Source organism: Abramis brama (assembly GCF_963993115.1).
Source record: "Abramis brama genome assembly, chromosome: 11".
NCBI classification, from domain to species: Eukaryota; Metazoa; Chordata; class Actinopteri; order Cypriniformes; family Leuciscidae; genus Abramis; species Abramis brama.
In genome coordinates, this window is record NC_139973.1 from 3,844,535 (window position 1) to 3,860,592 (window position 16,058).

General features: G+C 36.9%; 1 protein-coding gene across 1 annotated transcript; it reads left to right on the forward strand.

The window, feature by feature from the left end:
• The first annotated feature begins 1,108 nt into the window (after positions 1-1,108).
• On the forward strand, positions 1,109-13,311 carry ilrun (inflammation and lipid regulator with UBA-like and NBR1-like domains). The gene is made up of 5 exons (XM_084128133.1): positions 1,109-1,397; positions 2,279-2,433; positions 3,051-3,248; positions 5,863-6,167; positions 10,464-13,311. The coding sequence occupies exons 1-5, from the start codon at positions 1,234-1,236 to the stop codon at positions 10,497-10,499; spliced, it is 858 nt and encodes a 285-aa protein (XP_083984259.1). The 5' UTR covers positions 1,109-1,233; the 3' UTR covers positions 10,500-13,311.
• Positions 13,312-16,058: the final 2,747 nt, after the last annotated feature.

The window sequence follows — 16,058 nt, forward strand, 5'->3', positions numbered from 1 at the left end:
GTGTTCAAAATCAAACACTGCTCTCAAATCATAAACAAAGTGATCAAAATGATATACAATATCAAACAGTCAGTAAACAACACACCAAAAAATAGAAAACACATTGTTCGAAACATATAGTTCTCGAAAGATATCTATGGACTGCTATTCTGTTTGTAGACTTACCCGTGACACCTTACTGTACCATCAAAATGTTCAGGGAGAAGTACATTTTTAATCTCAAAACAAATTTCATATTTTTCCGTCATTGTCTTTTGATGAACGAAAACTATCATAGTAACTCAAAATAGATTAGAAATTACTACTCTGCTTTGCTCTTTGCAATTTTTTTTGTTTTGTTCTTCCTCCTCCTTTTACCTCTATTTTGCATCTCACAAACTTGTCCTTTGTCTCTGTGATACAGTAATTCTTGTTCTTTGTTGATATGAACCTGCAACCAGTCAAAATCTATTGAGCAGTCAGTACTGTAAACAAATGGAAAGCACAATGTTCAGGGCCATACAATTTGTTCATTGTACAGTACAGCCTACAATGCACTGTACTACAGTATACAATACTAAAGGGACAAAAATCAAAGGAGTAAACATGTGATCAATGTGCTTCTTCTTGTCTTTAGGCATCATCAATCAATTTTGAGTAGTTATGTTCAATCAATGACATGTGTTCTCTATTTGTATTTGATTGTTGCCACTTGTGTTTACCAGTATGGATGACATGTGCATTAGAGTGCAGAATGTGTTTTGAGTTTTGCTGAAAAGTCTAAGTGAGATCTGCAAATTGTGTTTTACCATGTGAAATGGTAAAACACAGGTATTGACAACAGACTGCACAATTAGCTAAATGAGTTCAGGCAACTGAGAACTTTATTCAGCCAATGGGTTTTAGTGTTTTAGCAATTGAGAAAAACTGTAATTGATATTTATTGAGCACTTGTTGGACATATTTTTGAAGTAGCCTACTGTGAATACAATTGTAAATTAAATTTAATATCGTTGCATATATAGTATTACCTTACGCCACCATGGTACTACAACAGGCCTACTGGTTTGTGTGCTTCGGATTACGACACGCCGCAGTCGAATAGCAACAGCTGACGTTCCCCCGCACCATAGTTACGTCGCACGTGACGTCACGCCCCGCCCGCAGCCATGCGTACTCTGCTTGTTATCGGGTCGCTTGTTATGACTGGAGAAGGCCTCGGACTCAATTAAAACTTATCCCCGGGACAGCCGCATGCTCATGGAGGGCATGGACATAGACCTGGATCCGGAGCTCATGCAAAAATTCAGCTGCATGGGCACCACGGATAAAGATGTCCTCATCTCGGAGTTTCAGAGGCTGCTGGGTTTTCAGCTCAACCCGGCTGGCTGCGCCTTCTTCCTGGACATGACCAACTGGTGAGTCCGGGGACTCGGCTGCGGCCTACTGCTGAACTGAACATAAAGAGTTTACCACTGTGATTTCTTGCTTTAAAATGCCTTACATGTCAAAAATAGCCCCGCGAGGACCGTTGTCATGAGCCCCGTAGAGTTTAAATAAAGCTGAAGCGAAAAAGACAACAAGCTAATAGCTAATTTACTGTTTACAAAGAAATCAAATGTAGCATTTCGGCTCATATGAACTATAGAAGTAATATTTTAGACAGTTGTCCTCTTTAAAATTAATTTCCTCAAACATGTTCTTAGATTATGTGGTTTGTTTCATTTATGTCAGTTGTCAAACATGTAGCTTGTTTGTGCTAGTAGCTCGCTACTACAGTGGTCGTGTTTCAAATCCTTGTGAGTTCCCTATCTAAGCAGCATTTCTTGTTTTTTTTTTATGACCTGAAATGCTGCCGAGTAGGGTCGTGCTTTCAAAATGCTGTCTATAGCAGCTAGGGGTCTCACTATGTTTTGAGCCACAGACATTGTTTAATGTTGCTCAGTCACGACTCCTCTAAAATACCGTTTTGCTTATCGACAGTGATATAATGGGTTTCGTTTGCAAAAACAGTAACGTTACACTAAGTGTTTGTATGTTGCTGCTTTGCGTAAACTTGCTGTTTGTTGACATGGAAAGGCTATTGTTAAGTTTACTTCAGAGTTATGTAATACACGAGTGTACTTTCATCTGAGGTCTTACACACAGGCCAACACTAGTTTGTCCCTCCCTTCTTTTGTTTTGAACATGACTTTACATTCTGGCCACTTTACACATCTTGTATATATTATACACATGTTGTTTTGCTCTTGGTTGTTAAATCTCCCATGTTGATCTGTCTATATTTGTGCCTTATTAGGAACCTTCAAGCAGCTATTGGTGCATATTATGACTTTGAGAGTCCAAATATCAACACGCCGTCAATGTCTTTTGTGGAAGATGTGACGATTGGAGAGGGGGAATCCGTTCCTCCTGACACACAGTTCACAAAGACATGGAGGATACAGAATACGGGTGAGTTTTTTTGTTCTGGTTGTAGATATGAAAAGGCTGAATGTTTAATGAACCAAACTTACTCCAATGTTGTTATATTTGCATGCAAGCACAGACATTACACATTTCATAGTGGAATCTTGTGGGAAAACATATAATGTCCAAAAGAAATGTGTTCGATGGTCATTTTGCACTGTAATAAACCATGATGGACTGTATTTCATTTTTATATTGCTTAATGACAGACTTTTCATTTTTATGTGAACTAAAAAAAGAAAACTATCAAATTAAGTACTTCCCATCACACGCAAGACATTCGTTCATTTGTGCAAAAAAACATAATTTACCACTTTATTTATAAAACATTAATTTCACGCAACAACGTCTACTCTCGTGTCAACAATGTTCATGCGTCGTGGTGCTCTTGTGAACGCACGTTGGAGATTAATAATTTGTAAAGTGGTCAATTGTTTGTTTTTTTGCGCAAACAAATCATAAAATTGAGGTTAAACCACTGGAGTGACATGGATGTCTTCACTACCTTTCTGGGGCTTGAAAGTGGTAGTTGCGTAGCTGTCAGTGGAGGAACAGAAAGCTCTTAGATTGTCTAATGTCATTCCTGTCTTTGTGCTTTGCAGGTACAGAGTCGTGGCCCCCGGGTGTGTGTCTGAAGTATGTTGGTGGGGATCAGTTTGGTCATGTGAACATGGTGATGGTGCGGTCTCTGGATCCGCAGGAGATCTCAGACGTGAGCGTGCAGATGCGCAGTCCAGCCGTTCCTGGCATGTACCAAGGCCAGTGGAGAATGTGCACAGCCACCGGACTATTCTATGGAGGTGAGACGCAAACGATAAAAGTAACAGTCAACATTTTCATGACATTGAGCTAAATAAACAACTATTTAAAAAAATGATGCAATGACCGTTTTAAAGGGATAGTTCACCCAAAAATAAAAACACTGTAGTCATTTAGTCATCCTCGTATGATTTTCTTAATGCATAGTGCATACTGTTTTTATGTCTTGCCAATTTAAAGGTACACTGTGTAGTTTAAGTATTTTATTAGCTAAAATCAATGTCTTTATTCATAAATATGTCCTCATTGGTGTAAAATTACCTCTGCCAATGATCTGACTTATCCTCGTAAGCGAAGAATTTCTTATCTTTATTTACATTGGACGGGTAAGTCCAAGGAGGCTTCCATGTCGTTCCGCCATTTTGAAAAACTATAATAGCAGAGAGGGATAAAAAGCACTAGCCTACCTCAACGCGTTTCCACAACGCCAGAGTCACGTGACTGAAACCAGCTGAAACGGACAAGGAGATCAATGAGAGGCGCTTGTCATTGCCCCGGCAAATTTGAAAGGCTGCACTGCACGGTAATAATGCAGGATCATACTTATGCCGAGTCACAGGAGAAGGAATCCTCGTCGCCAAAAAAGCAAAACGTAAAAGGAAACGTTACCGGTGAATTAAAAAAACGAGGGTAAATATCGGGATAGCTTTTCCCAGGTGGAAAGAGCTAATGAAGGAGAAATACTTTGAAAGGGACGCTGAAGTTGCCTACGTTCTTCTCGACAGGTAAGTCAATGTTACGGTCTAAATTACAAGCTTTTTTTCATTGCTTGGTTGTGTAATTCATTATATAGGCAGCATAACAGTAGAACATGTATAGTTAAACTCGATGAAGTGCTATTGGAAGACGTTGTCATAGCTTCTTGGTACAGAACGGCTACCTTAGTTGCAACACGCATTTGAAAAAGCGAGGCGCTAGAGAGCACCATTCATTTGAATGCAAAATACAATTTCACTGCTAGATGGGAGAAATTCCTACACAGTGTACCTTTAAACATTTAAGTGATTTATTTAAACATTCAAGTGCAACAAGACACAAAAGAAAAGTCAGTTTGTGCTAATACCGAATTGAGTTCTCTTTCACGTCTTGAACAGAGAAATGCACTCAAAATACCCATATTGGCGAGTATCATTGTGAACACAGTCAGTTTTGTCTTAAGTGAACGTAAGCGGTTGAGTAAGGAAACGCATGTTAGTATATTGGATTTGTGCATTTGGTCTCAAAGTGACAGTCACAGTAGCCTAATATACCTGCTGCTGTGTAACTTTTGTAGCTTTTAAATGATTAATTTATATGTAATTTATACAGGGAAGACTATGCTGTTTTATTTTTACATCATTCAATTAAATAAACCTACTGTACATGAAAATCTTTAATTTGTATGTTTTATTGTATTTGTCCTATTGTTTGTAATTTGCTTCTTTGTTATTTTTAATTACAAAAATACAATAACTACAATGTTACTAAATAATTTCTCAAAGAATATTGGAGTACGTTTTACAAGAAAATACTTTTTCAGTCTTTCTACTTAAAAAAGTCATGTTTAATTCAATGTTACTTGCCATTTCTTTGTTATTAATTAACTGTGAAATTTACTAGCAATTTCTAAGTGAAAATTGTTTCTACGGAAAAGCTTTTTCAGTGTATATTGTGATTAAACCATGGTCTTTCTGAATACTTGATTCTGATTGGCTGGAAGGTGTGCAATAAAACAGTTTAATGCACAGATAGTTCCAAGTCGGTGTAATCAGTTTTCCATATTGTTGCACTGCTTTCATTAAAGCACACACACACACACACACACACACACGTCACTGACACGCAGAGATTGGGAATCGTGCCGTGCACGCACAGAAACTCGTTGTCAATGCTGCCTCGCAAATGTTATTAATAAATTAATTTCGCTACTGAATCGCTACATTATACTCTGCAAAGAGGTGTTAACGCCACTGTTTTTGAAGTAATTTAACTCACAGCTTCATTTCTAGAGTAACACTGAACAGATGCAGGTAATTCACACGCACATCTCTTTCTCTCCCTCTCCCTCCCCCTCTCCCTCCATAGGCTAATTCATTCAAATAAATGTTATATTCAATCAAATAAATGGAACCTTAACGCACTACTTTATTTCTGTGTCTGATTTAAAGCAGACAGAAAGCTTTATCTAACGAGTCGTAGCTGATGAAAATAACCTCCGTTTTAACCTTTCCAGTCAAATTTAGTCCTGCAAGCATGGTATAAGCGGGATAATCCACGGCTAGCTGTGCATTAAACGTTCTGAATGCACTCCTGCTTTGCGTCGGGTGGTTCTTTGCCTCCACGTTGTGCATTAAAATCATTTATATCAACGATATAAGCAAGGGATAATCCATGGCTAGCTGTGCATTAAAATCATTTAATGCACAGCTAGCCGTGGATTATCCCTTGTGTATAACGTTGTCGTGAAATAAATGTTCTCATATTGTCAAAGAAGATTTTGGTCATATCACCTACTCCCAGTAATATGCCATTCAAAGCATTAGTTCTGCAAGTTTCTTCAACCAGCTTTGGCGACTTGAAGAATGCGTGGCTCACCTCATTCCCGTTGTTTTGCAGATGTGATCTGGGTGATATTGAGTGTGGAAGAGGGAGGCCTGCTGGGCGTCACACAGCAGTTATCCTCCTTCGAGACGGAGTTCAACACGCAGCCACACCGCAGTGTGGAGGGAGGCTTCAACCCTTTCGCCTCACCACAGAAGAACAAGCAGGACACCAATGAGGATAATCTAAATGACCCCGGGGGCCCCTGGGAGGCCCCACTGGACTCCATTCAGCAAGATCAAAATGGACTCAATCACAGCTCTGTAAATATTACACCAAATGGTCTCCAAAACAACTTATCAGTAGTGACTTACAGCCAGGTATGTTTGCCATTTGGAGTTTTTCATTGAGTTGAATGAAGATTAGCATGATACGGGGGTGTGAATACGGCTGGGTGATATAGAGCGAATTGTTTTTGAACCGAATAATTGAAACAGACTGCTATGAACTATAATGCCATTTTTGCTCCTATTGTTTAACATGGGTGCTATAAATAAACTCCCGTTATTACAATGTCAAGTTCAATTTTTTTAATCTTTGCTGATATGGCAATAAAAATAAATTAAATCCCTCTTAATGCACTTCTGAGTCCCAAGGAGAGACTGTTAAATTAGTCTAATGGTACAATCTTTACAGTTATTTGCTGGTTAAAATGATTGAAGTCTTATTTTTACTAGAGCCGCCCCCTAATAGACGACTAACCAAAAAAAGTAATTAATAAAATAAATATTCTCAGGTTATGTAATCCGTATGAAACGGGCATATAGGCAGCTAGGCACGTCCACTAGCTACTGCGGAGATGACGAGTCAGCATCGTGATTTAAAGGGATAGTTCACCCAAAAATGAAAATGAACCCATGATTTACTCACCCTGAAGCCATCCTAGGTGTATATGACAATCTTCTTTTAGAGACGAATACAATCGGAGTTATATTAAAAAGTGCCCTGGCGCTGATTAGGCTGTGTAATATATAGGCAATTAAAGGCTCGTGATTGTTTTATGGCTTATTAATATAGTCGACTAATCACTTAAATGAACGACTACTAGTCGACTAGAAAAATCTTTAGTCTAGGACAGCCTTAATTTTTACACTACCATTCAAATGTTTACCATTTTAAATAAATTCTGTTCATTTGGCCTTTCTATTCATCAAAGAATCAGGAATACAAAAAAATGTATCACTGTTTTCTCAAATATGTGAAGCAGCACAACTTTTGTCAACATTGATAATAATCATAAATATTTATTGAGCTGCATATCGGCATATTAGAATGATTTCTGAAGGATCATGTGACACTGAAGACTGGAGTAATGATGCTGATAATTCAGCTTTGATCACAGGATAAATTACATTTTAAAATAAATTTAGGTAGAAAACAGTTATTTTAAATTGTAATAATATTTCACAATATTCCTGTTTTTTTACTGTATTTTTGAAATAAATGCAGCCTTAGTGAGCAAAAGAGACTTTAAAAAAGTGTATATCAGCAATAAAATCGTCGCAGATATATTATGGATGTTCAATATATCACCCAGCTGTAGGTGTACGTTTTATGTCCAAATAATGAGTGATTACAACTACTATTGATTAACTTGATGAGTAAATGCTCAACGCTCCAATTCTCTAAACCTGCTATAAACGTTCATGAAATCAAGAGCTTTTTCCAAAGGTAAGTTAAAAGGTCAAGATGCATCCAGCACAAGATTCAGTTCAGAAAAGCACGATGAAACAGTCAGCAGGTCTTTTTGACACCCTCCCAAAATCTTGCTTTCATGCCAAAAGTCTGTACTGGAAAGCTCTCAATGTGCTGACCGCCATATGATCTCTTAACACAGAAGGTCACTTAACAACAGCGCGTCACATTTCTGTTCCCTGCCCTGTTTTGTGACATCTAACCAAAGAAAAGCACTTTGTGATGATTCACCGTGTTTGGTTACACCTTTCCTCATTCCGCACACATGTGATACTGAGACTGGGAGATACAGCTAAAACAGTTTCAGCCTTTTGATGATTTAATATGTATCTCTATTCTGTTTATGTAGTTGCTTTGAAATGTCTTGAAAGGGTGTTTTTTGTTGTTTAATGTAATAACTAAAACACAGTAAAATCAAGTTTTCTTTTAAATACACCAATATAAATAGCAATATTTAATTTATTATACAATTAAGCGCATAATGCCACAGCATGAACATTTTTGAGTGATCATTCAACAAGTGTTGATTTAGAAATTGACTGTGTAGTTCGTGACCCGACCAACAACATATTCTTGTAAGTTTTCCTTGGAATACTTGAAAAACCTGTACTAAATTTCCATCTAGATAGCAGGAAAGGGCTGATTGGCTCTCTGCTGACTTGTGTGACCTGTGTGGATGATTAGCACCACACCAGAGATATTGTTTTCAGACACACCTAAAGGTCTTTAAACAACAAAATGCAGCTCTCCAATAAAATCATATGTAGAAGTATGGCCGGGCAATAATTGCTACCAGTGGTTTTTAACTATTTTAATAATGTCTCGTAAAAACATAGTGTTAGACTTGATCAATTTGGTTAATGTCTGTGAATTCCAATGAATATTATAACTCATGATTCACTCAAAAATGTTCATTGCGTATTATATTTAAAATTTAAAATTTTAGATTTGATTTGTTATATTGGTGCATATAAATATAAATTAATTAATATTAATCTTCCCTGAAACTGGAAAACATGCACTGATTATTTTAACTTAATTTTTACTCTTTTTGAATCTGCTTGCTGACAATGTCTGCTTGGTTTGTTCCCTCTGATTTACAAAAAAACACCCTTTACGCCATTTCATAAATTGATATTGAAATGTATTTCAAGTGTTAAAAGGCTGAGAAATATTGAATGGCTTTTTATCTCCCAGCCCCATGAAGTTTTTCATTCCCAATTTGGCATTGATGTGTTAACTGTGGGGTTGACGTCTTTAAATGTTAATCCTAGAGGGTGTTTAATAGGCCCTGGAGGGGGTTAAACTTTGCCTCTTGGCCACAAGATGGAGTTCCATGCAAGCATGTGGAGCTGGTGCAGAAAAGTCATTAACCAGTCAAATAAGTCACAATTGAAATCTCACAAATTTCTTACACCCAATCCAACCCATAGCATAAATATATTCCCAGTGTAATGTTGTAAATCTAGTATTGATTTCAGGTTAGAGACTATTTGCCTTAACAACAATCTGAGGGTCAAATATTTATGTAAAACTTGGTGTTGTACTGTCACAACTCTTACATTGCTCATCTTATTTGAACAAACCCTTAACCATACTCGCCTATTTATGTTTCCCCATGAAGAGAAGTGAACTGACGTCTTTCGTTTTTTTGACAAATACTAATACAAATACTTTACAAACAAATATAAACGCGTCTTTATTCACCTCTGTTTCCATGAGGAAATGATAACTGGGCTAAGCAAGTTGACATAGGCCTACACATACGCAACAAATGCCCCTTAAAATGTTTTACCATTCTCATTACTCCATAATTAATTATACTTGGTGTTAGTTTTGAATTCATTACCCAAAAGTTATTTGTGTCTCGTGAAAAGAAACACACGGACTGCAAATACATTACAAACCAAATAAAAATGCATATGCAGTGTTGTCGCGATCTCTCGCTAATATACCTGATTATTTTGGAGTTAATTACTTAAAGGGGACATGATATGGATTTTTAAAAATTATTTTAATATGTTCCTTAAGGTTTACTTATAATGTTAATAGTTTTTGTTTTGTTTTGTGCACAATGTGGAAAAACTATTATTTTCTTCCTTCATTCTGACCCTCTGTCTCGTTTTATGGCGCGGCTCCTTTAAGACGTGTCAGTAAATGGACACTGTCATGATTGGCTAAAGTCATTGCATAGAAAAGTTTCAACGTCCACTCACTATTATAATGTATCCAGTGTAGACAGCGTCAGTGATTATAATGGCTTCTATTGGCTTTTGATCCAGTGTATGCAAATGTCAGTGGGCGGGGCCTATGGTGCGATGATGTATAACTATTCATCGATGTCTTTCTTTGGAGGCAGTCATACGCAAATGTATTTGCCCGTGTGACATCACAGGTCACACAATATCAAACTGATCTGTTTTGGAGCTTGATTAAATAAATGCTTTGTTTATAAGGATGTTTTATGCTATTACTCTTGCAGGATGTTTTAATGGTACGAAGACCTCGTATATGACAAAAGATCAAGGCAAATATGATTTCTCATGTCATGACCCCTTTAAAATGCAATTTATCACCGTGAGATCCTCCAATCAGAGAGGTTCCCGAATCTCAATCGATTTTTTTAATTGGTTAAAATTAATTGAGAATATGTTTTTTCGTGGGTGCTTGGCCATTTCCGGAATCGGCGCCTATGCCCTTAACCCTGAATATTAATACATGTGGTAATATTATTATGAATCCCATAGTAGACTTACACTAGATGAGGGACCTGAGCCAGAGCCTTGGTGCTCTTTTTATTTGGTTGCTTCTAAACACGGTTTAAAGTTTTGCACAGTGTTTTATTTAGCAAATGTATAAATCTATTAACAATTGATCTTGTTTAGACAGAATTTTATCTCACTCTTTCTGTTTATTCCCAGGGCATTAATGGACCCTTCCCGTTTGGACAGTCTTAAGATACAGAAACCATCCGGTAGCTCATCGGAGCTGCTGCTTTTGCCCTTTTCAGGGGTTCAGTGAGAGGAGGAACAGATTTACTCTAAAGACTTGGTGACCCTCCCTCTCCCCTGATGCATCACAACATCACATAAATGTGTGGACAAATCTGTTTGGCTCCAAATCAATATTGAAGCGACACCTGAGTTACGCATGTGTGAATGCTAGTTTTAGATGCGTGCTAGAAATTCTAAAGAGATATAATGAAAAATACACCGTTTTTCTGATCTGTATTGTCACATTACAGCAGTAAATTCAGAAGTGTGAGTGCACAAATGCGTAAGAGAAACAGCGGCAGGGCGGGTGGATGAATGAATGAGTGAATCAAAGTCCTTTCACCCCAAATTCAATACAAAAGCATACGATTTATATTTTGCTTAAAGAAAATTAAGCCTGCTTTTAGGATGTGTATGATATTTTGCATCATGACATTATTTTCATGACAATTCAGCACATTTTCCACCAAATTCTCATTACCGAAATAAATACAGACAATTATATTTCAGATTTTTTATTTTTTTGTAATTCCCATTGTTCTCGCCTTTTAAATGATTGTATTAAAATATTGCACTGTTTTTGTTTTATTAGCCTAATTTGAAATACATCCAATTAATGTACAACAATGCTTTACAATTGAAATAACATACAAATATTTGCGTTTATATCAAATTATTAATTACCATGAAAATAATGTCACAATGAAGGAAATCTTAATGGTGCTAAAAACAGGGCTTTGTTTTTTTTGGTTTTTTTTTTTTTTTCTTTAAGCAAAGTATAATTCTCATTTGTTCCTTATGATTTTGCAGTGAAACATGACTGGGGGTTTGTTCTTGACAGGTTTGTGAGAGTCATCTGAATACGTGTGCGACTGAGTGTTTCAGCCATGCACAAAAGCCATCAACAAATGAATGAAGAATTAATGCCTCTCAAGTAGTTTTATAATTTTTCATCAATGTTCTTTTACTTTACAAACTGGACAGTTTCAAGTTTAAAAAAAAATGAAAAAAAAAATGTGCCTACTTGGAGGTTAAATTGTGTAATTGGTAGAAACAACAAAGGTTTCATACGGTCCTTTGCCAGCCACTTGTAATTGTTTGTTTATTACAAAATTGCTATTGAAACCTGCTCTGGATTCACTAAAAAACCCAGCAACCTGTACAGCGTACATGAGCACATCATGTCTCATTATATTGAAGTATACATCTGTACTGCCACTATACAGGTCAAGTCATAGCTGTTGTCAGAGATGCCCTTAGTAACTATCTTGTTGCTGTTATCATATTTGTTTACATTGATGTTTTTCTGGAGTTACAGAGTGCTGATGTTGGTTTCCACTCATGACGACACAATCCACCAGAGATGATAGTAAGCAGATGTGACTTTGGTTCCCTTGTTTACTGACCTAAGAGTTCACAAGCACATCACTGGTTTATTTTCCCAGTCCTACATTTCTGCCGTTCACTTAGACCTGCGATGGTATTACGCTTTTTTTTTTTAAATGAGCTGATGGTGTTTTAATGAGGGGAAAGTGTGAGAATGAGTTCATTTTAAAGGAATATTCTGGGTTAAATGCAAGTGTTGCTCCGTTGACGGGAGATTTCGATTTGTACCTCTGAACTGAAAATTCGTTGACATTTATTCACTCGTCTACAATTGAAGTCTATGTGGCAAGTGCACTACTTCCATTGTAAGGGCATTTCCCTATACACATTTTTGTTTTTGTTTTTCCTTCTCCGTTTTTTCGGTTTTACTAAGGTACCAAATATTTTCTGCGGTAGTGCCTGCATTTAACCAAAAAAATATTCTCTTTAAATTGAATTCTCTTGAGATGTTGCTAAATGTTGAAATGGTAAATTGTGAGCTGGAAAGTTCCCAATAATATTTTAATGCATAAAGAATTTTTGTGGAATTTATTTGGTTTAAATCGTGCCTCTGTGTTTGGTAATATGGAGAGCTTCTTGGATGTTTATATCTTGCTAAATATATCTGAAAGGCCGTTTTACTCACCATTTTCTGTGTTGCTGCAATGGCTAGGCAATTTATAAAACATAAAACGTTAACAACAGTCTCCTATCATTTTTTTTTTCTCTTAATTGGTATATTTACTAAGAAGAAACAAATTCCCCAGTAAACAAATTCCCCGGTGTCCTCAAGCATTATGCAAATCAGAGTCCAAACTGACCTTTATGTCAAGGGAAAAGAGATTAGTGTCACCATGTCCTGTTAAATTTAATACGTCAGGCAATTCTTGTCCGTTTCACCTTAATTCTATGCACCTGGAAGATCTCGCCATTAACGGATACTGACATTGCGTCCAAATTTCTTGAATTGCTGTGGCTTCACTTTTACATTGCAAATGATCTATGCAGTGTGTAAAGGGACAGTTCCTTCTATATTCCAAAAAGTTGCACTCACAAGTTGAAGCATAAAAGAAGTTAATGTTCTGAAACTGCACACTTCACAGCCTCCTTCTGGTTTATAATTACACTCTGGATTTTTCTTTCTTTCTCTTTTTTTTTTTTTTTTGGGTGTTGCTTATGCATGTGAGAAGTGTGATTGATTCATTGCTGCGTTATTGTCTTTTTTTTTCTGATTTCTTTTTTTTTTTCTGTTAGATCTGTTGAGGTTTTCTGCACCGTGGCATGGTGTATGACTGAGCGGAGAGTTTGCATAGAGTCCTATGATAGCACAGTGAAAGAGAGAAAATATGAAAAGCCTTTTCCTGTATGTATAATTGAACATTTGTATGATTAAATTAACACTGAAACAAAATGATTCTGTCTTCATGTTTTGAATGCAGCTTATGTGAGCAGTGTGATTTTGTTAATGCAGTTGTTCCCAGAAGAAGTCATTGTCCTTTACATCTTGCTTCAAAAATGATTTGGCCGTAAATAGACTGTCTTGAAGCGTTCGACGTCCTGGCCAGCATTGCCTATTAAAACTTTGGCCTCAAATGAATATTAGTGTTCTCAGTTATTTTACATTCTTTAAAATAAATTGTATTTAATAAAGAACCTTTAACATTCATGGAAGCTTTCCATTGCACAAAAGATAATTAAAATGTTCATCATATTAAAGGGTTAGTTCACCCAAAAATGTAAAAAGTATCCCATAATTTTCTCACCCTCGAGCCATCCTTGGTGTATGTGACTTTCTTATTCAGACAAACACAATCAGTTATGTTAAAAAATATCCTGGCTCTTCCAAGCTTTATAGTGTGAGTGAATCTTGTCATTTTCTTTTTTTTTTAAGTTCATAAAAGCTCATCAATCCATCATAAAAGTAATCCATATGACTCCAGGTGGTTAATAAAGGCCTTCTGAAGCACAGTGATGTGTGTTTGTAAGAAAAATATCCATATTTATAACTTTATAAACTATAATCACTGGCTTCCGGTTACGGCTGTACGTGAGTGTAGTTCCGGCGGAAGAGTGACCTCTGACCCAACGCATGACGTGAAGCGAGAAAGCACAAAGGATACAGCAAAACAAAACACCGGTCATGAATTAGAAGTCTAAAACGAGAATTTTTAAAGAGAAATGTGAGAGGAGCTTGAGTTGTTTGTTTTTTTTACCGTGAGAGGCGTTCAAAGGCTTTCCTGTAGCTCAAGTAGAGCGTTGGCGCTTGTAACGCTAAGGTCATGGGTTCGATTTCCAGGGAAAGCAAGAACCGGTAAGAATGTAAATGTGTACCTTGAAATGCAATGTAAGTCGATTTGGATAAAAGCATCTGCCAAATGCGTAACTAAATGGCTACTCTCACCTGAGCTTAAAGGGATAGTTCGGCCAAAAATGATATTTAACCCATGATTTACTCACCCTCAAGCCGTTCAAGATCCATATGTCAATCTTTTTTCAGACGAACACATTTTCAGTTATTTTAGAAAATGTCTTAGATCTTTCAGTGGCTATAATGTGAAGCAATGGGGTCCAGCTCCTCCAAGTCCCAAAATGTGCATGCATCCTTCACAAAAGTAATCCATCTGGCTCCAGGGGGATAAACGAAGGCCTTCTGAGGGTAATCCGTGCGGTTTTGTCGTAAAAATATACATATTTAACACTTTATAAATGAAAATAACTGGCTTCCGGTAGCGGTCGACGCGCGTTCACAGAGATGGATGCGTCGTGACGTAGAACGAACATGACAGCGCAGCCAGAGAGCAGAGCAAAACAAAACTCGACGTTCGTTCTACGTCACGACGCTTCCTACGCTACATCCTACGTCATACGCCAGCATCTATCTCTGTGAATGCGCGTCGACCGCTACCGGAAGCCAGTTATTTTCGTTTATAAAGTTTTAAATATGTATATTTTTACGACAAAACCACACGGATTACCCTCAGAAGGCCTTCGTTTATCCCCCTGGAGCCGGATGGATTACTTTTGTGAAGGATGCATGCACATTTTGGGACTTGGAGGAGCTGGACCCCATTGCTTCACATTATAACCACTGAAAGATCTAAGACGTTTTCTAAAATAACTGAAAATGTGTTCGTCTGAAAAAAGATTGACATATGGATCTCGAACGGCTTGAGGGTGAGTAAATCATGGGTTAAATATAATTTTTGGCCGAACTATCCCTTTAACTCCTACATCCTACATCATGCATCGGGTCAAAGGTCACTCTTCCTCCAGAACTCGACTCGTATACGGCCGTTACCTCAAGCCAGTGATTATAGTTAATAAAGTTATAAATATTGATATTTTTCTCACAAAAACGCATCGCTTGGCTTCACAAGGCCTTTATTAACCCCCTGGAGTCATATGGATTACTTTTATGATGGATTGATGCGCTTTTTGGGGGTTTCAAAAAACTAAGTACCATTCACTCCCATTATAAAGTTTGGAAGAGCCAGGAAATATTTTGTGTTTGGCTCAAAGAAAGTCATGTATATCTAGGATGGCTTGAGGGTGAGTAAATAATGGGATGGTTATCATTTAAGGGTGAACTAATAACCCTTGTAAGTAAAACTGGTTCTTTTAAAACTGTTCTCTGAAAGGTTATTTGTGGAACCCGAAATGGTTCTGTGGTGTCGCTACAAAAACCCTCTTTTGGAACCATTATTTAAAAGAGTATAAACACCTTAAATTAAATGTAGTATGGCTGTTTAACAAGTCCAGGTGCAAAAATCTATTTTCACATAAAAATGTCTGAATGTCATTGTATTAGATAAAATATCTAAGCAAATGTCTGTACCTGAAGCTAAAATGCAAGATCGTTTCACTAGCTTCACTTCATTTTTGAAGTCTCAATGACTTTAACTTGTTCTGGTTTTGTGGATGTATGAACTGAAGTTCTAACGTTTAAAACATGGAATTTAACAACTATTTTGATATCTAGTCATTGAAATTGTAACTATTAGAGAGTCATTTTAATTCGATCTTTAACAAATTTAAAGTTTCCCCAGGTATACCAAATGAGTGCAACAGAATTTCACTTGTGAAGATTATATTTTTATGCCTTTTATGACCAAAACCATGTCTACTTCTCATCATAAACTGAATTCCAGTACAACCCTG

Excerpts from the sequence above, each read along its gene's own strand:
- ilrun (XM_084128133.1), top strand. The coding sequence starts at position 1,234 with ATGCTCATGGAGGGCATGGACATAGACCTGGATCCGGAGCTCATGCAA. Across the intron at positions 2,434-3,050 it reads ATGGAGGATACAGAATACGG|GTACAGAGTCGTGGCCCCCG; the intron begins GTGAGTTTTTTT and ends TGTGCTTTGCAG. Across the intron at positions 6,168-10,463 it reads CAGTAGTGACTTACAGCCAG|GGCATTAATGGACCCTTCCC; the intron begins GTATGTTTGCCA and ends GTTTATTCCCAG.